The sequence below is a fragment of the Rhineura floridana genome, chromosome 5 (genome assembly GCF_030035675.1).
Source record: "Rhineura floridana isolate rRhiFlo1 chromosome 5, rRhiFlo1.hap2, whole genome shotgun sequence".
Lineage (NCBI taxonomy): Eukaryota > Metazoa > Chordata > Lepidosauria > Squamata > Rhineuridae > Rhineura > Rhineura floridana.
The window spans coordinates 180708105-180731199 of NC_084484.1; the positions used below are offsets into that span (position 1 = coordinate 180708105).

A 23095-nucleotide genomic window follows, 5' to 3' on the forward strand; every position below is an offset into this window, starting at 1 on the left:
GCTGCCGCCACTCTTCCTCCTGCTCTTTGGTGTGTGCCTGGCGTATCTCATCAGGTCAGAGCATTTTATTCTCTTTCTAGTTTTGAAAAAGGCCTCCCCTTATCTCAGTAGCCAGAAAGCCCACTGACAAAGCTTTTTTATTTATTTATTAATTATTTGATTTATATCCCGCCCTTCCTCCCAGCAGGAACCCAGGGCGGCAAACAGAAGCGCTAAAAACACATCAAAACATCATAAAAACAGACCCTAAAATACACCACAACAAAACAACTGTAAAAACATTTTTTTAAAAAAAAGCTTTTAAAAACATCTTTAAAAAAGTGTTAAAAATACTGCTTTTTTAAAAAAAAAAAAATTAAAAAGCAATTCCAACACTTTTTGAGTCCGAGGGCCTCATTCCCTTCTGGGCAACATCCCGAGGGCCACATGCCAGTAGTGGATGGGGCCAGAAGGAAAAGTAGGCAGGGCAACACATGGGTATTTGACTTTTGTACATTAGCCTAGTTTCTACAAGCACTCACATACCTGTCTCTGTCCATCGAGGCAATTATCAGAGTCTAAGGACAGATTCCAGCTAGCCAAAGGCACTCAAGGATGGTGCCGATAAGGGCTGGGGAAGGAGTGTGGCCTGGGGAAAGTCATAGAGAGGTCTGGAGGCCCTCATTTGATCCCTGTGCCTGAGTTTCCTTGATCTAAGGGTCCAGTGTTGTTTAGTGATTTGAGCATTAGATTCTAAGCGTGTGTGCTTGTGTGCCATTGGCTGTATGCCAGAAGAAATGCATTAATTAGAGACTTTGTGAGCCCAAAGTACCGACGTAGAGAAGAGGCTGCCTGGAATACCTCTGTGTGATTTACTGTTCTATGATATTCCCGATCTCTATGTATGGATGTGAAAGTTGGACAGTGAAAAAAGTGGATAAGAGAAAAATCACTCTTTTGAAATGTGGTTTTGGTGAGCTTTGCAGATACCATGGACTGCAAAAAAGACAAATAATTGGGTGTTAGAACAAATTAAACCAGAACTGTCACTAGAAGCTAAAATGATGAAACTGAGGTTATCATACTTTGGACACATCATGAGAAGACAGGATTCACTAGAAAAGACAATAACGCTGGGAAAAACAGAAGGGAGTAGAAAAAGAGGAAGGCCACACAAGAGATGGATTGATTTCATAAAGGAAGCCACAGACCTGAACTTACAAGATTTGAACAGGTTTACAACATATGCTACTGAAGGTCGCTGATTCATAGGGTCTCCATAAGTTGTAGTCAACTTGAAGGCACATAACAACAACAACAGAACAAATTAAACCAGAACTATCACTAGAAGCTAAAATGATGAAACTGAGGTTATCATACTTTGGACACATAATGAGAAGACGTGATTCATTAGAAAAGACAATAATACTGGGAAAAACAGTAGAAAAAGAGGAAGGCCAAACAAGAGATGGATTGATTCCATCAAGGAAGCCACAGACCTAAGATCTGAATAGGGTGGTTCATGACAGATGCTCTTGGAGGTCACCGATTCCAGAGCTTTGAAAAGTTACTTTTTTAAACTACAACTCCCATCAGCCCCAGCCAGCATGGCCACTGGATTGGGCTGATGGAAGTTGTAGTTCAAAAAAGTAACTTTTCCAAGCTCTGTGATTCACAGGGTCGCCATAAGTCGTAATCGACTTGAAGGCACATAACAACAACAAATTGTTTTGGAAAGTGCAAATTAGGAAGATGCACCTTTAAATGCGAAGTGAATTGAATTTCTCCCTATCCCTAAGCATAACTCCCCACAATCAGATTCCACTGGGGGCAGAGTTGTCCCTGCATCGGATGAGATTGGAGTTGCTCCCAAATCAGAGAAGCAGCAGAAGTACCTGCTATTATTATTATTTTGTATTATTGTTTATTAGATGTATTAGTTGCTTGATACCCAAAGGTCCCCAGCGACTTACACAATGTTAATACAAAAACAAAAGAACACACTATAAAAGCATAACAATAAGCAACTACAAAACAATAACAATAGCACCCCCACGCAGCCACAGGAAGGTCTGGCAGTGTATTAAAACAAAACATCATCTCAATCTATCAAATGCCTGGGAGAAAAGGTATGTCCTTACTTGGTGCAGAAAAGATGTCAATGAAGGCGCCAGACGGACCTCACTGGGGAGCATATTCCAGAGATGAGGAACCACAGCTGAAAGGGCCTTCTCCCTTGTCACCACCCTCCAAGACTCTCTCACCCTTTCTTGGAGGAGGTTGCCTGTTGCATCTATGCATGAGTCACTGCTCTGGTCTGGTCTGCCAGTCTAATCAGATTCCAGAGAGGGTGGAACAAATCCACCCATTCACACATTGGACCTTTCAGTCACTCCTGGTACAGAGAAATGCTTGAATTTCCAGTCATATGAGCCTACCTACCACATTTCAGTTTAAATCTCAGGAGATATGCTCAGAACAGTGACTTTACTCAGAAATGCAGTGGGTAAGCTTCACGGAGGTTGGGTAATTCTTACTGTTTCACACTTGAAAGTAGCAATGCATGTGGAATCTGCCCCTGCCTGATTCCTCCTCAGTATCTGAGATTCGACCATACTGCTTATGTTTAGGATTCGACATATCAGAATTCATGCCATTTCTGAAGATATATTTTTGGAATATGCAAGACATTCAAAAATTGTGAAAAGGGTTTTTTAAAAAATTTTTTAATACTATACAGTTGTTTCTCTTATATTTTATTTATTTTTAATAGATTGTCAGAATTGCATAATTGTAATAAGCTTTTTTGTTGCTTTTAAAACACACACACATTTTTATCAATTTTATTTTTCTTCTCACAGGAATGAAAAGAGTGGACGGAGAGTTATCTTCTTTTTCAATTGTTGATATTATTATTATTGTTGTAGTGCATGAAAGTGCATGTTTATAATCTGTTATAAAAAGGTAAAAGTGTCCCTGCCCTTATAGTGCGAGTTGTTTCCGACTCTTAGGGTGACATCTTGCGACGTTTACTAGGCAGACCGTATATATGGGGTGGGATTGCCAGTTCCTTCCCCGGCCTTTCTTTACCCCCCAGCATATGCCGGGTACTCATTTTACCGATCACGGATGGATGGAAGGCTGAGTGGACCTCGACCCTTTTTACCGGAGATTCGACTTCCTCCTTCCATTGGAATCGAACTCCGGCCGTGAGCAGAGCTTCGGCTGCGTTACCGCCGCTTACCACTCTGCGCCACGGAGAGTCTTTATAATCTGTTATAAACATTCCAAAATCCACAATTCCTGCCAGAATTCAGTCTGAGCAGAACACAAGGCAATGTAGAATATCACGGGGAAATAACAGAATGGAAGTGAGGGAACCTACTTTTCACTGTTCAAAACATAAACCTTCCCAGATGCCTTAACTATTGGAAGGGCGAGTAAACCAGAGGCTGGGAAACATAAGTTGATTTGGACTTGGCCGGTGAATTTTGGGTTCAAATCCTCACCCAGCCATGAAGCTCAATGTATGATCTTGAGCTTGTAATTTATCACTCCATTATACCTACCTTACGATTATGCTCCATACAGGAAAAATGGGTTATGACTAGGGATGGGGAAATCTGCTTCTTTCAGTTTCTCAGTTTTACAGTCTTATGTCTGGTGTTCCACATTTCTATATCAGTTTGCCTTAAAAAAAAAAAGTCTTCCTGAAAATTCATTCGTTTTTCTATGCAAATTTCTCCTAATGTACATTTTTTTCTGTGCAATTTTGCCTTGTACAGAAGATTTTTCAAAGTAATTTTCCCTACTGTAAAGCATTTTTGTACATCATTTTCACTAAAATATGCATTTTTATGCACACTTGACCTGAGTATATGCATTTTTGTACACATTACTGCACTGCAAAATTCAGAGAAGTGCAAATTTTGAAAAGATGGGTGTGTTTCAGTTTATATAGTGTTTTGGAAAGTGCAAATTAGGTAGTCTTGCCTTTAAATGTGAACTGAATTGAATTTCTCTCCCAGCTCTATATACAAATATGATTAATAATAATGGGGGCTTTGTGCCTTTAACAGGTGTTTGGCGAGAAACTCTTTCTCAGATTTGGCTGGCTATCCAAATTTTCACACAAACTCTGGCTTAGTACAAACTTTCAAATCCGTTTCAGCACACAGTATATCCAGGCCCTGTTTGGCTTTTCTCATTCTAACCCAATCATCACCAGGAATCTGCTCCGCGTTTTGTCCACTGTCTAGTCTGAGGCTTCCACTGCTGTCTATCTCACAAAGGGAGAGTTACTCGGAGGTCTAGTCGGTTAATGACTGCAAACCTCAGGAAATAAATTGTGCTAACTAAGTGTTACACATGGAGCAATTATGGCACACCAGGTGTTCAGAATCCTCTGATGATTCAGGCCATTACAGGAGTTTGCCGATTTCCTGCTTAGCTCTTTAAAAAATAACATTGCTGAATTATTAAGACACAAATGTGAACAAAAACCCAAGGGCAGTTAGTCATACTTGTTAGCATTTTGCATTGAACCCAAAATGGGCTTGGCTAGGGATGGTGAACCTGTGGCCCTCCAGGTGTTTTTGGACTGCAGGTTGTGATGTTCCTATATATTAGTGTATATATGGTAAGTGCTGGTTGTTTAGAGTATACATGGTAAGTAGTGAAAGAGGAGGGGGAGTGAATGGGCAATAGAATGCTTGATGATTGGCTGAATGTTTAAAATGGCTGACAATATAAATGAAAGGATGACAGGTAAATCTGGGTGAATGTGAGGCGGTGAATTGTGGAATCTGGGGGGAGAAGAGAAAGAGTGGATTGCTTGGTGGGGTTTAGAGAGTTGTTTGCCAGGAGGGAGGTGGAGTTCGGATTAGTATTGAGTAAAACCATATGCTTATGTGCCTTAAGAAGAAATCTTGTCAATCTTGTTAGCTTTGTTATCTGTAATAAATACTTAATTTGGTTTACCAAAGGCCTGATCCTTGGCTGGGGTTTCACAGACCAGAAGGGAGGGTAAGGTAATGACCAAGGCTGAAGGGGAACTGTAACAAATGGTGGCAGCGGTGAAGAGAATAACAATACCAGTATTCAGAGTCTCTGGGAATACTAGTATTGGGACGTTACTGGTGGTTGCCTAGCAGGGGGATCTGTTGAGATCTGTGCTAGAGCGGGGAGAGAAATCATAAGAGAGAGCGGCCCGGACTGGTGGAGTCCCTGGTGGTGCCTAGAGACAGGCAGTAACCACGAGCAGGTAGGAACCTGACAGGGAGAGCCAGGGAAGGACGCATCACACAGGTCCCATCAATACGCCTGACCGCTGGCCATGTTGGCTGGGGCTGATGGGAACTGGAGTCTGACAACATCTGGCAGAGTAGTCACGATGGCTATATACTACCTCCAGGACCAGAGGTACCATGCAGGGATCCATGCAAGGGAACAACAGCAGGAGACGGCTGCAACATGACTATGTAGGCCTTTGGCCCAATCCAACAGGGATCATTGTATGTTCTTATGAAACTCAGAGGTAAACCATCTCCAGATGTGGACATTCCATTGAGCAGTCATGGCTGATCGCCAGGAAGAGACAGATTGCAATTAGGGTTGCCAGGTCCGTGGCCTGAGACTGTATCTTTAGGAGAAGAGAAAGTCAGCCAAGTGCAGATGTTCTTGCAACCCTGTAATGGGAAAAACCACAAGGTGGAATTCTCCCTTCCCCTTGCACAACTTTTAAAGATCCTCCTGGAGGCTGGGCCTGGCAACCAAGAGGTCTTCTGTATCTGTAACAGTTGTTAAAGTTGATTTATTTATTTATTAAATTTATATCCCACCCTCCCTCCCAGAAAGAGCCTAGGGCGGCAAACAAAACCACTAAAAACCACTCTAAAGCATCTTAAAAACAGAAGAGTTTAAAACATATTAAAACAAAACATCTTTAAAAACATTAAAACAAAGCGTCTTTAAAACTTTTTTTACAAAAGCTTTAAAAACATATAAAAAGTATGTACAGTATATACCATTTCATTTAAAAACATGAAAGCAGTTTACACAAAAAACCTGTGTAGTAAAAACATTAAAAATACAGTGACAACAAAGGTCACCTATTGCGTAAGTGTGTTGGTGTGTGTATCTCTCTCTCTCCGATCAGCACAATTACTACCTGCTTCCCAAAATTTTGGAAAACTCCAGGGTTAGCACTGCAGGGTTTTTGTTTCCTTTGGAGGCAAGAGACTTAAGGTGCAATCCAAGCCCCGGATGATACCTAGTGTGGTTAACAGAGGAGGAGGGCTACTGATGCATCTGCAGCCCTGTTGCGCATCCGGCTGGAGCAGAAAGTGAGGGATGGAGAGGCAGATTGCTGTGCCAGCCGGGAGCTCAACCCCTCTCTGCAATGCTGCATTTTGGGCAAGCTCCACAACAGCAGAGTGATGCTGAGATCACTCTGTTAGCAGTGGTTGGCAGAGGCCAGGAGGGCAGAGACACCATCACCCCCAGATTGGCGCAAAGGGGGGTGGATTGTGCCCTGAGGCTACAATCCTATATGCAGTTACCTGGGAGTAAGTCCCACTCAACTCAATAGGGCTTACTTCTGAGTATGCATGTCTGGTATTACACTGTTAAGGTACCTTTGTGAGATTTCCATTATGTACAAATATATAAGAAGGGCATATTTGGGAGTTTTGGCTGACGGGCGGCATTAGGTGTATAAAATAAATTGGTGTGGATAGAAACTGCTCTTTCTGTTGGCTCATGTTTAAGCTGAGTCATTCCCCATGTTGGGAATGGGTTAAAAGCTATGCAAGTAGTCAAGGACACACAGCTGCAACTGACCTAATCTACAGGCTATAAATTAGAAGCCTAGAGAGCCAGGCGGGGGGGGGGGATAGTAGGAGCATGTAATGTTGGTGAATGTATTTGTTAACTACATGTTGATAAAGATTTCTGTTACTGGCACGAAGCTGGACTGTGTTGGAGTTCTTCATTCCTGTTTGCTGCCTTACTGGAACTGTGTTGGCTGTAAACCTCTGTGTCCTGTGCAGCAAGCTAATTCTGCCTTGCCTGTGTAGACTAGAGCTCAACAAAGGGTTATGGGCCCAGTCATTGCAGCTGACACAATGATCTTGTGAGGTTGTGCTACAGGCAAAGAATTACAAAGTGCAACAGAACAGAACAGCCGAGAAGGGTGAGAAGAATGGCAGCGTTTGGAAACGCGTCTTTTCCCTTGGAGAGGCTGGGAAGCACCAACTACTCCTACTGGAAGGTAAAGACTAAAATGCTGTTGGTGAAGGAGGGCGTCTGGCACACTGTTGCAGAAGACACCCCAGCAGCCCCACCGGCAGAGTGGATAAGAGCAGCAGAGAAAGCTAAAGCTCTGCTTATCCTAGCTCTGGAGAATGAACAGTTAATACATATCAGAGGCTTAAACACAGCAAAGGAAGTTTGGAATGTTTTACGTGCTGTACATGTGAGAAAAACTGCAGGCTCTAAAGTTTTACTTGCTAAAAGACTGTACCAGACCCGATACAAAGAGGGTGAGTCCATGCAGAGGCATTTACAGAACTTACAACGTTTGTTTGCTGACCTGCAAGAAATGGACATGCAGCATACACAGGAACAGATGGCATATATTACGCTGTCTACTCTAAATGATTCCTGGGAAGGAGTGATAAGTGCGTTAGAAAGTCTCCCGGACGCGGACCTCAGCATGACGTACATCACAAACAAACTACTTCAAGAAGCAGAACGCCGACAAGGGAAAAGTAAACAGAGCAACAAAGAAAACCCGGAGCGGAATGCGCAAGGACCGAAGGCGTATGGAGTGAAACGTTGCTACAGATGCGGCTCCACAACTCATCTACACAGACAATGCCAGGCAGAGACGAAAAGAAGATTGCAACAAAGCGAGAAAGACCCATTTAAAGTGCATGTCGTTGGCACTAAAGACAAGGACAATGAACTGCAAAACACCTCCTGGGCCGTAGACTCGGGAGCAAGTCATTTTCTAGTAAATAATGAAAAACAGTTTAAAATCCTGACCCCAACAAAGAACCAGAATGTTTATTTGGCGGATGGAAGCTGTCGGCAAGTTAAAGGGGTAGGAGTAATATATTTAAAATGTTTAAAAACGCTAGTTACAAATGTGCTTTATGTTCCCAGTATGGACAGAAATATTATGTCAGTAGCCAAGTTAAATGCTATGAATTATGTTGTTAACTTTGACAAAGGGAAATGCACAATAGCTAAAGGGAATAAGATTTGTGTGATAGGAAAGTTCAAAGAAGCCTTGTTCATAGTAAATGATGAAGCCCCACAATGTGTAAACACAGTAAGAAACAAACAAAAGCATGAAAAATGTATACATTTGTATCATAGAAGATTGGGACATGTAAGTTATGCTACTCTACTAAAAACAATGAATCATAGTGAAGACTTACAGTTTAAACCTTGTAAGCAGTATGAGGACTGTGATGTTTGCAGTGAATGGAAATCAACTGCAGCTCCCATACACAAAGAAAGGCTAATTAGCACTCAAAGGCCATTTCAGTTAATCCACATGGATCTGGCCGGTCCCTTTAAACAGTCAAAAGGAAATGCAAAATTTTATTTTGTGTTGGTCGATGACTTTTCAAGATACACTTTTGTTTACCTATTGAGTAACAAAGCACAAGCCGCTGGGAAGTTACAGCATTTTGTGGAATGGGTAGAGGCGAGATTCAAAACCAGGATAGCTACACTCAGGTCGGATAGAGGAGGGGAATTTCTCTCCTCAACTCTGCAAAAATATCTGTACAGAAAAGGAAGAAAACACGAATTAACAGCTCCTTTTGCGCCACACCAGGACGGTGTTGCAGAGAGATATCATAGATTTTTACAGGACGCTGTGAGAGCAATGTTAGCAGACTCTAAACTTACCAGGGATTTCTGGGGTGAATGTGCAATTTATGCTAATTTTCTGTTGAACAGGGTATATAAAAGTACTGTGGATTGTACACCTTATGAAAAGATGTTTAACAGAAAGCCTTATCTAAATCATGTAAAGAAATTTGGAGCAATATGTTGGGCACATATTCCCAAACCTCAACGTAAAGGCAAACAAGGTCCGAGAGCGTTAAAGGGTTACTATCTCGGCTTTGAGGGGGCATATCACAGAGTCTGGTTAATGAAAGAAAAATGTTTACTTGTGTGTAGAAGTGTAAAAACGCAGGAGCAAGACTGGGAAGACAGTACTCATCATGGAAAAATACACATAGATAGCACACAAGATGAGACACAGGACAGCATTCAACATGTAGAAATACACATAGATAGCACACAAAATGAGCAACAGGAAATAAACATTAAACCTGATCCCCAGGAAGAGAGGGGAGGGGGAATTGTAGAAACTGCAGAAACTGAAGTTAAACAAGAGGCAGAGGAAAGAACAGATGAATGTCAGAATGTGGAAGAGATAGAACAAAACATAGCACAGACAGAGTCCAGAAGTACCAATAGAAGAACCTACACCCATACCAAGGAGATCAAAAAGAGCTAATCTGGGGCATCCTCCAGAGAGATTTAAAGTGACAACTGTAAAAGTAAAACAGGAACACAAAACACCAGCAAAGTGTCAGAATGGGGAAGATGACTGGACCGAGCAGGATTTTCAAGAATGGTTTGCAATGCTGGATGGGGGTAGAGATTGGCGCGATAAGTTACATAACATAAATGCTGACCAAGACATGTAATCAACTGACGTTAATGTTTAATGTAAATGAATATGAAAATGTAACTCAAATAGGACTGAGACTGTATGTATACAACTGTATTACGTATGTGTTCTAAAACGAAATGTAAATGTAAAATGAAATGTAAAGGAAAAATACAAAATTATGTAAAACAAGAATTGCGGAGCAACAGCAACACCCAACATGTGGAATGAGGTGGGGGCTGTTGGCTCATGTTTAAGCTGAGTCATTCCCCATGTTGGGAATGGGTTAAAAGCTATGCAAGTAGTCAAGGACACACAGCTGCAACTGATCTAATCTACAGGCTATAAATTAGAAGCCTAGAGAGCCAGGCTGGGGGGGGGGATAGTAGGAGCATGTAATGTTGGTGAATGTATTTGTTAACTGCACGTTGATAAAGATTTCTGTTACTGGCACGAAGCTGGACTGTGTCGGAGTTCTTCATTCCTGTTTGCCGCCTTACTGGAACTGTGTTGGCTGTAAACCTCTGTGTCCTGTGCAGCAAGCTAATTCTGCCTTGCCTGTGCAGACTAGAGCTCATCACTTTCTGCTGTCCTGTTGCTGACTGTTGAGGGGCAGCATCAAGGTCTTGGGGTTCTTTATTTTTAAACCAGATTGGACAGCCCTTCAATTAAACAACTCCTCCAATGGCCACCTTTGTCCCCTTCCCAAAGTTAGATTTCAGAAGGATCTCTCCAGCCACCAAGGACCATTAAGTTTCTTTTCTGAAAGTCATTCCCAGTGATCGAGATCATAACAAAACTATAAGATCTGTATGGTCTGCCATGATCCTCACTCAACCTCTGCACCTTTCTCCTATGCTTCAACAGCACCACCGACACACCTGAATTATGCCATTGAAGCTTTTCCCATTGCTGTGTTTCAAGACCAGGAAGGCCTTCATTGGCTCGGGTTTGGTATGTCCAGTTGTTTTCCAAAGTACAGAAACAGGGCCAGTGAAAGAGGCTGGCAACCAACTTAGACAGCTGACCACTAGGGGTGGGTGAGATGTTTGATTCAGTTTGCATTTCAAGTCAAATCTATCAAATTTGCACTTTCCAAAACAACATGAGAACGAAACACAGTCATCCTTCGAAATTCGCAGTTTACCAACCAACCAATGTTGACAAAAATGCATACATTAGCAGGAAGTCTGCGTAAAAATGAAGATTCAAGTGAAAATAACATAAAAAGATGCATTTTATGACAAGAAATTTCTTGCAAAAATGTGTATGTTAGTCGAAACGGCCTATAGAAAGTGTTTATTAGGAGAAATTTGCACTAAAATGCTAGAGAATTTTCATGAGGATATTTTGAATTAAAAAAAATCACAGATTGCTAGAGAAATGTGGAGAACAATTTAAAACTGGAAAAATGAGGAGCTGAGAGAATCAAAACTGACAGATTTCCCCATTCCTACTGCCCACTCACGCCCAACTCAAAGATATTTATCCTGAATTACAGAATATTCATCCAAAGCATTCCATGTCTAGATTGGACCTGCTGCCTACTGGACAACATCCGGCAGTCCCATGTAAGGGTGGTGCAATTAGCTATAATCCATAATAGATAATGGCACTCTCCTGACTCTTTTTCAGACATAGCACCCTCTATCACCAAGTCACCAAAGGGTCTAAGAAGTTACTGCTGACTCTGAATGACCTCACTTTTGTAAACATCAAACTCAGCAGAATGGTAGGTAGCCCGAGTCACGCATCAGATACCAGCTGCAGCTGGCACTGAAATTCCACCCAAAGTAAATCTGAAGCAAATTAAAGACCTCCTCTTTAGGCGAAATGTTAGAGGAAGGGTGGCCTAGAAGTATATCTCTATACGCTCAGCCAAATGCTCACCAGGTCCGATTGCTGCCCTCAGGGCCATTAATCTTTTCTTATGCTTTCAGTTGGATTCCTGCATTGAGCAGGGGGTTGGACTTAATGGCATTAGAGGCCCCTTCCAACTCTACTATTCTATGATTCTTTTTGGTGTTGTTCACAGCTTTTTGCATCCATTCTTTTCCTATTGCTTTTCCCCTCTGCTGCCGGTTTGGGAGCCATCCCCCCATTTTATTCCTTCTTAAATAATCCCAGCCAATCAGGGATCATGTCCAAGACATGATGATGTCACAATGCAATATAGCCAGAGTTAGCTATGTGCTGATGTCACAAAGAACAAATAAAGCCAATGAGAGTGAGGGCAGTGCTTCCTGTATTGGCCACATAGATGGTCTTAGCCAATCAGGGATCACAATAAGAATCAAAGAATTTCTTAGCCTATTCATAATGAAAAAAATTGCATTGAAAGGGGTCCCACAAAGTCAAGGGCCAGAATTTGGCTCTGCATTACTTTAGACCCTGTCTCTGGGCAAGGGCCTAACCATCTTAAGGGGAAGGAGTTTTCTTTCTTTTGTTACACTCTCATGGGATTTCTTCTCATGTTACATGTGGCTTCCTCCAGCACTGCTGAGGTAACACAAGGAGTGTTGGAGCACATTAAATAATCCATTCTGTGGCTCCTTCACTTGTTGGAGTGCACCACTTTCCAAGAGGAGTGATGCTGACATAGAGAAAGGCCACAGGGTGGCCAAACAATGTGGACAATAGCCACGTGACAACCAGCCATACCACACGGGCCTGATAATCCTGACATTTTGAATTGGAGGAAACCTTTACTGAACGTCCAACTCACAGTTATATATCAACATTGAATCTGATATCAGCTCTGATAAGCATTGGTTAACCTCTGGCTATACTTACTTTCACAGAGACTGACTCTGGATAACTTCAGCGATTCCAAGAGCATCTCAGAAGGCCGAAGTTTGAGATCTGCGACACATTCCGTGTCAGTGAAAAGCACAACTGTGACATATGAAACTTCCAATGTGGCTGCATACCAGGTAGTGGGAACCTTCATCAAATCATTCTTTGATTTCAAGGCAGCTTGTGTATAGGGATCAAAAAGTGATTTTCTTAACACATATGAAAAGGGATGACATAGAATGGCCATGGAAATGAATTTCCTTGTTCCAAATTGCCCTATGAGTAGAATGAGTATAAAATTATGCATGTATGGAGAAACTGGATGTGGGAAAGTGTCTCCCTGTCTTATAGGACTAGAGCCCAAGGCCATCCAATGAAGCTGAACGTCGGAAGATTCAGGTGTTTCTTCAAGAGCACACAATGAAACTATGCAACTTGCTCCCACAGGATTTAGTGATGGCCACCAACTTGGATGGCTTTAAAAGAGGATTAGACAGGTTATCAACAGCTATTAGTCACAATGGTTATGTTCTGACTCCATCATTATTATTATTATTATTATTGTTTATTAAATTTATATACCGCCCGACTAGCGATAGCTCTCTGGGCGGTGAACATAAAATAGTATAAAAATACAATGAATAACAAAATAATATTAAAATACAATCAACAATACAATAAACATTATTAAAATTAGATCAATGTAACTTAAAATGCTTCAGAGAATAGGAAGGTTTTGACCTGGCGCCGGAAGGAAAGCAGAGTCGGCGCCAGGCGTACTTCCTCAGGGAGACTGTTCCATAGTTCGGGGGCCACCACTGAGAAGGCCCTAGATCTTGTCATCACCCTCCGGGCCTCCCTGTGAGTTGGAACCCGGAGGAGGGCCTTCGTAGCAGAACGTAGTGCACGGGCCGGTTCATATCGGAAGAGGCGTTCCGCAAGGTATCGTGGTCCCGCACCGTATAAGGCTTTATAGGTTAATACCAACACTTTGAATCTAGCCCGGAAACATATTGGCAACCAGTGCAAGCTGGCCAGAACAGGTGTTATATGCTCGGACCGCTTGGTCCTTGTCAGCAATCTGGCCGCCGCATTTTGCACTAGTTGTAGCTTCCGAACTGTCTTCAAAGGTAGCCCTACGTAAAGCGCATTACAGTAATCCAAACGTGAGGTTACCAGAGCATGTACCACTGATGTTAGGTCCTCTTTACTCAAATAGGGACGTAGCTGGGCTACCAACCGAAGTTGGTAAAACGCATTCCTAACCACCGAGGCTACTTGAGCCTCAAGTGAGAGGGAAGAGTCTAAAAAGACTCCCAGACTACGAACCCGGTCCTTTAGGGGGAGTGTAACCCCATCCAGGACAGGGTATATATCCACCATCCGATCAGAGAACCCGTCCACCAACAGCATCTCAGTCTTGTCTGGATTGAGCTTCAGTTTGTTAACTCTCATCCAGTCCATTGTCAAGGCCAGGCAACGGTTCAGCAAATCGACAGCCTCACCTGAAGAAGATGAAAAGGAGAAGTAGAGCTGCGTGTCATCAGCATACTGATGACAACGCACTCCAAAACTCCTGATGACCTCTCCCAACGGCTTCATGTAGATATTAAAAAGCAGGGGGGACAAAACTGACCCCTGCGGGACCCCATATTGGAGAGCCCGCGGTGTCGAGCAATGTTCCCCAAGCACTACCTTCTGGAGACGACCCGCCAAGTAGGAGCGGAACCACTGCCAAGCAGTACCTCCAACTCCCAACTCCGCGAGCCTCTCCAGAAGGATACCATGGTCGATGGTATCAAAAGCCGCTGAGAGATCAAGGAGAATCAACAGAGTTACACTCCCTCTGTCTCTTTCCCGACATAGGTCATCGTACAGGGCGACCAAGGCTGTCTCAGTGCCAAAACCGGGCCTAAAACCCGATTGAAATGGATCTAGATAATCAGTTTCATCCAATAGCGCCTGGAGCTGGCCATTCCAAGACCTTGCCCAGGAATGGAACATTCGCCACTGGCCTGTAGCTGTTAAAATTGTCTGGGTCCAAGGAAGGCTTTTTCAGGAGTGGTCTCACCACTGCCTCTTTCAGACAGCCCGGGACCACTCCCTCTCGTAAAGAGGCATTTATCACTTCCTTGGCCCAGCTACCTGTTCCATTCCTGCTAGTTTTTATCAGCCAGGAGGGGCAAGGATCCAGTACCGAAGTGGTTGCACGTACCTGTCCAAGCACCTTGTCCACGTCCTCGAGTTGAACCAACTGAAGCTCATCCAACAAAACAGGACAAGACTGTGCTCCGGACACCTCACTAGGATCTACTGCTATAACTTGAGAGTCTAGGTCCCGGCGGATACATGAGATCTTATTCTGGAAGTGATCGGCAAACTGATTACAGCGGGCCTCCGATGATTCCACCCTGTCCGGAGGATTTGAATGGAGAAGCCCCCGGACAACTCGAAAGAGCTCCGCTGGGCGGCAAAGAGATGATTTAATAGTGGCAGCAAAATGATGTTTTTTAGCTGCCTTCACTGCTCCTACATAGAGCTTAGTCGAAGCACTAACCAGCGCATAATTGTATCCGTCGGGAGTTCGTCTCCATTTCCGCTCAAGCCTCCTCCTATCTTGCTTCATCGCTCTCAGCTCCGGAGTATACCATGGAGCTGTATGAGCTCTACACAGGAGAGGGCGTGCAGGAGCGATCGTGTTTACAGCCCGGGTCATCTCCGTATTCCACAGAGCGACCAGGGCTTCAGCAGGAGCGCCAGTCCTATCAGCCGGAAAATCCCCCAGAGCCCTTTGAAAACCTTCAGGATCCATTAGTCTCCGGGGGCGGACCATTTTAATAAGTCCCCCACCCTTGCAGAGGGAAGAGGTTACTGAAAGTCTAAACTTCAGCAAGCAGTGGTCTGTCCATGACAAAGGGAGTGTTGTAAAACTCCCCACATCCAGATCACTTTCCCCATGCTCAGTAGCAAAAACAAGGTCTAGAGTGTGCCCCGATACATGTGTTGGACCACTAACATATTGAGACAGCCCCATGGCTGTCATGGAAGCCATGAAGTCCTGAGCCGCGCCAGACAAAGTGGTCTCGGCATGAATGTTGAAATCCCCCAGTACTATTAGTCTGGGGGACCTCAACAATATATCCGAGACCACTTCCGCCAGCTCAGTTAGGGAAGCCATTGGGCAGCAAGGTGGGCGGTACACCAAAAGGATTCCCAGCCTGTCCCTCTGGCCCAACACAAGGTGTAAACACTCCAGGCCAGTAACTGAATGAACATGGTGCTTGGTGAGTGAGATGGAACTCTTATAGACGACAGCAACCCCACCTCCCCGACCCTCAGATCTACCATGATGCTGGACCAGGTACCCCGGTGGGCAGAGCTGAGAGAGACCAACTCCTCCCTGCTCACCCACCCAGGTCTCGGTTATACATGCCAGATCGGCTGCCTCATCCACAATCAAATCGTGGACGAGGGAGGTTTTATTATATACCGATCTGGCATTTAATAACAGCAACTGGAGATCTGAGAGTTGGCTGATAGGACTACCAACGACCTTGCGGGTGTGGGAAGGACCAGAACAAGGCACAGCCACAACATGTCTGGACCGCGTTCCCCTTACCTGGCACGTCCTTCTCACAGCGCCATACCTTCCTTTGCCCGTCACTACGGCAATTGGGGCCCCCTCAAGTCTCCCCGCCTGATGGATAAAACTCTCTCTGAAGCACATAATACAACTAAAATATACAACAATTAAACGTATAAAAACAGCTATATATACAGCCATATATACAGCATATAAACAAACATACATTCATATAATCAGGCACCCATTCATCTCAAATTGCATCAACACACCAACAAAAAGTAAAAAAAAAGAAAAAGAAAGGAGCAGCACAGCAGCAGCAGCCTCTCCTTCCCTTGGGGCGATGCTTTCTTTCTCCTGCAGGGCCTGGGTCTCCCAGGCCACCTCAGCCAGTCGGCTTATGTATCCCTCCAAAGAGGAACAGGTGGTAAGAATCAGTCCTGGCTGGCTGGGTACCTGGGGCCTGGTCCTGCCAGGCAGAAGTCCCTCTGGGAAGGGTGGTGGAGGTGGTGGTCCCGCAGCAGCAGCAGCACAGCAGCAGCAGCGTCTCCTTCCCTTGGGGCGATGCTTTCTTTCTCCTGCAGGGCCTGGGTCTGGCTGTATGCCTCTGAATACCAACTGGTGGAATTGCAAACCAGGAGATTGCTGTTGCGCTCAGGTCCTGCTTGTGGGCTTCCCATTGATTTCCCTAAAAATCTAATTTTAGCCTTAAAGTTCACTGGATTCATTTTTCAGCTCAAAAGTAGCCAACTGCTATATTTTGTGCTGACTGGCAGCCATACTTTCTCTGTTTTATTCTTCCTCAAGTGATCCCAGCCAATCAGGAATCACATACTGGACACAACGTCTTTACCAATAAGATTTGGCTATTTGCTGATGTCACTAAAGTCAAATGAACAACATTTTGTTGTTGTTGTTATGTGCCTTCAAGTCGATTTCGACTTATGGTGACCCTATGAATAAGTGACCTCCAATAGCTACTGTTATAAACCACCCTCTTGTAAGTTCAGGTAAGAATCAATCCATCTTTTGTTTGGCCTACCTCTTTTTCTACTCCCTTCTGTTTTTCCCAGCATTATTGTCTTTTCTAGTTAATCCTGTCTTCTCATTATGTGTCCAAAGTATGATAACCTCAGTTTCATCATTTTAGCTTGGCTGGTTTAATTTGTTCTAAACTCAATTATTTGTCTTTTTTGCAGTCTATGGTATCCACAAAGCTCTCCTCCAACACCCCATTTCAAATGAGTTGATTTTTCTCTTATCCGCTTTTTTCACTGTCCAACTTTCACATCCATACATAGAGATCGGGAATACCATGGTCTGAATGAGCCTGACTTCAGTGTTCAGTGATGCATCTTTGCATTTGAGGACCTTTTCTATTTCTCTCATAGCTGCCCTCCGCAGTCCTAGCTTTCTTCTAATTTCTTGACTGTTGTCTCCATTTTAGTTAATGACTGTGCCAAGGTACTGATAATCCTTGTCAAGTTCAGAGCTTGGAAAAGTTACTTTTTTGAACTACAACTTCCATCAGCCCAATCCAGTGGCTATGCTGGCTGGGGCTGATGGGAGTTGTAGTTCAAAAAAGTAACTTTTCCAAGCTCTGGTCAAGTTCAATGTCCTCATTGTCCACTGTAAAGTTGCATAAATCTTCTGTTGTCATTACTTTAGTCTTTTTAACGTTCAGTTGTAGTCCTGCTTTTGTGCTTTCCACTTTAACTTTCATCAGCATTCGTTTCAAATCATTACTGGTTTCTGCTAGTAGTATGGTATCGTCTGCATCTCTTAAATTATTGATATTTCTCCCTCCAATTATCACACCTCCTTCTTCTTGGTCCAATCCTGCTTTCCGTATGATGTGTTCATATGAAAAATGGAAATGGACTACCTTCAAGTCTATTCTGACTTATGGCGACCCTATGAATAGAATTTTCATGGTAAGCGGTATTCAGAGAGGGTTTACCGTTGCCTTCCTCTGAGGCTGAGAGGCAGTGACTGGCCCAGGGTCACCCAGTGAGCTTCATGGCTGTGTGGGGATTCGAACCCTGGTCTCCCAGGTCCTGGTCCAGCACTCTAACCACTATACCACACTGGCTCAAATAAATACTCTAGGAGGAGCGGCTCATCACATCTGACCATCTTGAGAAAGCCAAAGTGGAATCAGTTGAGGAATGGGTCTATGAAATGGAAATGGACGGCCTTCAAGTCGATTCTGACTTATGGCGACCCTATGAATAGGGTGTCTATGGTAAGTGGTATTCAGAGGAGGCTTACCATTGCCTCCCTCTGAGGCTGAGAGGCAGTGACTGGCCCAAGGTCACCCAGGGAGCTTCATGGCTGTGTGGGGATTCGAACCCTGGTCTCCCAGGTCCTGGTCCAGCACTCTAACCACTATACCACACTGGCTCAAATAAATACTCTAGGAGGAGCGGCTCATCACATCTGACCATCTTGAGAAAGCCAAAGTGGAATCAGTTGAGGAATGGGTCTATGAAATGGAAATGGACGGCCTTCAAGTCGATTCTGACTTATGGCGACCCTATGAATAGGGTGTCTACGGTAAGTGGTATTCAGAGGAGGCTTACCATTGCCTCCCTCTGAGGCTGAGAGGCAGTGACTGGCCCAAGGTCACCCAGGGAGCTTCATGGCTGTGTGGGGATTCGAACCCTGGTCTCCCAGGTCCTGGTCCAGCACTCTAACCACTATACCACACTGGCTCAAATAAATACTCTAGGAGGAGCGGCTCATCACATCTGACCATCTTGAGAAAGCCAAAGTGGAATCAGTTGAGGAATGGGTCTATGAAATGGAAATGGACGGCCTTCAAGTCGATTCTGACTTATGGCGACCCTATGAATAGGGTGTCTATGGTAAGTGGTATTCAGAGGAGGCTTACCATTGCCTCCCTCTGAGGCTGAGAGGCAGTGACTGGCCCAAGGTCACCCAGGGAGCTTCATGGCTGTGTGGGGATTCGAACCCTGGTCTCCCAGGTCCTGGTCCAGCACTCTAACCACTACACCACACTGGCTCAAATAAATACTCTAGGAGGAGCGGCTCATCACATCTGACCATCTTGAGAAAGCCAAAGTGGAATCAGTTGAGGAATGGGTCTATGAAATGGAAATGGACGGCCTTCAAGTCGATTCTGACTTATGGCGACCCTATGAATAGGGTGTCTATGGTAAGTGGTATTCAGAGGAGGCTTACCATTGCCTCCCTCTGAGGCTGAGAGGCAGTGACTGGCCCAAGGTCACCCAGGGAGCTTCATGGCTGTGTGGGGATTCGAACCCTGGTCTCCCAGGTCCTGGTCCAGCACTCTAACCACTATACCACACTGGCTCAAATAAATACTCTAGGAGGAGCGGCTCATCACATCTGACCATCTTGAGAAAGCCAAAGTGGAATCAGTTGAGGAATGGGTCTATGAAATGGAAATGGACGGCCTTCAAGTCGATTCTGACTTATGGCGACCCTATGAATAGGGTGTCTATGGTAAGTGGTATTCAGAGGAGGCTTACCATTGCCTCCCTCTGAGGCTGAGAGGCAGTGACTGGCCCAAGGTCACCCAGGGAGCTTCATGGCTGTGTGGGGATTCGAACCCTGGTCTCCCAGGTCCTGGTCCAGCACTCTAACCACTATACCACACTGGCTCAAATAAATACTCTAGGAGGAGCGGCTCATCACATCTGACCATCTTGAGAAAGCCAAAGTGGAATCAGTTGAGGAATGGGTCTATGAAATGGAAATGGACGGCCTTCAAGTCGATTCTGACTTATGGCGACCCTATGAATAGGGTGTCTATGGTAAGTGGTATTCAGAGGAGGCTTACCATTGCCTCCCTCTGAGGCTGAGAGGCAGTGACTGGCCCAAGGTCACCCAGGGAGCTTCATGGCTGTGTGGGGATTCGAACCCTGGTCTCCCAGGTCCTGGTCCAGCACTCTAACCACTATACCACACTGGCTCAAATAAATACTCTAGGAGGAGCGGCTCATCACATCTGACCATCTTGAGAAAGCCAAAGTGGAATCAGTTGAGGAATGGGTCTATGAAATGGAAATGGACGGCCTTCAAGTCGATTCTGACTTATGGCGACCCTATGAATAGGGTGTCTATGGTAAGTGGTATTCAGAGGAGGCTTACCATTGCCTCCCTCTGAGGCTGAGAGGCAGTGACTGGCCCAAGGTCACCCAGGGAGCTTCATGGCTGTGTGGGGATTCGAACCCTGGTCTCCCAGGTCCTGGTCCAGCACTCTAACCACTATACCACACTGGCTCAAATAAATACTCTAGGAGGAGCGGCTCATCACATCTGACCATCTTGAGAAAGCCAAAGTGGAATCAGTTGAGGAATGGGTCTATGAAATGGAAATGGACGGCCTTCAAGTCGATTCTGACTTATGGCGACCCTATGAATAGGGTGTCTATGGTAAGTGGTATTCAGAGGAGGCTTACCATTGCCTCCCTCTGAGGCTGAGAGGCAGTGACTGGCCCAAGGTCACCCAGGGAGCTTCATGGCTGTGTGGGGATTCGAACCCTGGTCTCCCAGGTCCTGGTCCAGCACTCTAACCACTATACCACACTGGCTCAAATAAATACTCTAGGAGGAGCGGCTCATCACATCTGACCATCTTGAGAAAGCCAAAGTGGAATCAGTTGAGGAATGGGTCTATGAAATGGAAATGGACGGCCTTCAAGTCGATTCTGACTTATGGCGACCCTATGAATAGGGTGTCTATGGTAAGTGGTATTCAGAGGAGGCTTACCATTGCCTCCCTCTGAGGCTGAGAGGCAGTGACTGGCCCAAGGTCACCCAGGGAGCTTCATGGCTGTGTGGGGATTCGAACCCTGGTCTCCCAGGTCCTGGTCCAGCACTCTAACCACTATACCACACTGGCTCAAATAAATACTCTAGGAGGAGCGGCTCATCACATCTGACCATCTTGAGAAAGCCAAAGTGGAATCAGTTGAGGAATGGGTCTATGAAATGGAAATGGACGGCCTTCAAGTCGATTCTGACTTATGGCGACCCTATGAATAGGGTGTCTATGGTAAGTGGTATTCAGAGGAGGCTTACCATTGCCTCCCTCTGAGGCTGAGAGGCAGTGACTGGCCCAAGGTCACCCAGGGAGCTTCATGGCTGTGTGGGGATTCGAACCCTGGTCTCCCAGGTCCTGGTCCAGCACTCTAACCACTATACCACACTGGCTCAAATAAATACTCTAGGAGGAGCGGCTCATCACATCTGACCATCTTGAGAAAGCCAAAGTGGAATCAGTTGAGGAATGGGTCTATGAAATGGAAATGGACGGCCTTCAAGTCGATTCTGACTTATGGCGACCCTATGAATAGGGTGTCTACGGTAAGTGGTATTCAGAGGAGGCTTACCATTGCCTCCCTCTGAGGCTGAGAGGCAGTGACTGGCCCAAGGTCACCCAGGGAGCTTCATGGCTGTGTGGGGATTCGAACCCTGGTCTCCCAGGTCCTGGTCCAGCACTCTAACCACTATACCACACTGGCTCAAATAAATACTCTAGGAGGAGCGGCTCATCACATCTGACCATCTTGAGAAAGCCAAAGTGGAATCAGTTGAGGAATGGGTCTATGAAATGGAAATGGACGGCCTTCAAGTCGATTCTGACTTATGGCGACCCTATGAATAGGGTGTCTATGGTAAGTGGTATTCAGAGGAGGCTTACCATTGCCTCCCTCTGAGGCTGAGAGGCAGTGACTGGCCCAAGGTCACCCAGGGAGCTTCATGGCTGTGTGGGGATTCGAACCCTGGTCTCCCAGGTCCTGGTCCAGCACTCTAACCACTATACCACACTGGCTCAAATAAATACTCTAGGAGGAGCGGCTCATCACATCTGACCATCTTGAGTAAGCCAAAGTGGAATCAGTTGAGGAATGGGTCTATGAAATGGAAATGGACGGCCTTCAGCCTTCAAGTCGATTCTGACTTATGGCGACCCTATGAATAGGGTGTCTATGGTAAGTGGTATTCAGAGGAGGCTTACCATTGCCTCCCTCTGAGGCTGAGAGGCAGTGACTGGCCCAAGGTCACCCAGGGAGCTTCATGGCTGTGTGGGGATTCGAACCCTGGTCTCCCAGGTCCTGGTCCAGCACTCTAACCACTATACCACACTGGCTCAAATAAATACTCTAGGAGGAGCGGCTCATCACATCTGACCATCTTGAGTAAGCCAAAGTGGAATCAGTTGAGGAATGGGTCTATGAAATGGAAATGGACGGCCTTCAAGTCGATTCTGACTTATGGCGACCCTATGAATAGGGTGTCTATGGTAAGTGGTATTCAGAGGAGGCTTACCATTGCCTCCCTCTGAGGCTGAGAGGCAGTGACTGGCCCAAGGTCACCCAGGGAGCTTCATGGCTGTGTGGGGATTCGAACCCTGGTCTCCCAGGTCCTGGTCCAGCACTCTAACCACTATACCACACTGGCTCAAATAAATACTCTAGGAGGAGCGGCTCATCACATCTGACCATCTTGAGAAAGCCAAAGTGGAATCAGTTGAGGAATGGGTCTATGAAATGGAAATGGACGGCCTTCAAGTCGATTCTGACTTATGGCGACCCTATGAATAGGGTGTCTATGGTAAGTGGTATTCAGAGGAGGCTTACCATTGCCTCCCTCTGAGGCTGAGAGGCAGTGACTGGCCCAAGGTCACCCAGGGAGCTTCATGGCTGTGTGGGGATTCGAACCCTGGTCTCCCAGGTCCTGGTCCAGCACTCTAACCACTACACCACACTGGCTCAAATAAATACTCTAGGAGGAGCGGCTCATCACATCTGACCATCTTGAGAAAGCCAAAGTGGAATCAGTTGAGGAATGGGTCTATGAAATGGAAATGGACGGCCTTCAAGTCGATTCTGACTTATGGCGACCCTATGAATAGGGTGTCTATGGTAAGTGGTATTCAGAGGAGGCTTACCATTGCCTCCCTCTGAGGCTGAGAGGCAGTGACTGGCCCAAGGTCACCCAGGGAGCTTCATGGCTGTGTGGGGATTCGAACCCTGGTCTCCCAGGTC

The 23095-nt window shown here is 45.3% G+C and overlaps 1 protein-coding gene across 1 annotated transcript in view; it reads left to right on the forward strand.

Moving 5' to 3' along the window:
• The window catches only part of GUCY2F (guanylate cyclase 2F, retinal), an 83523-nt gene that overhangs the window by 11526 nt on the left and 48902 nt on the right, over nt 1–23095 (forward strand). Inside the window, exons 5-8 of the mRNA XM_061629734.1 lie at nt 3932–3939; nt 7520–7556; nt 11335–11408; nt 12478–12609. Coding sequence (XP_061485718.1) covers nt 3932–3939; nt 7520–7556; nt 11335–11408; nt 12478–12609 — 251 coding nt within the window. The remainder of the gene's footprint in view (nt 1–3931; nt 3940–7519; nt 7557–11334; nt 11409–12477; nt 12610–23095) is intronic.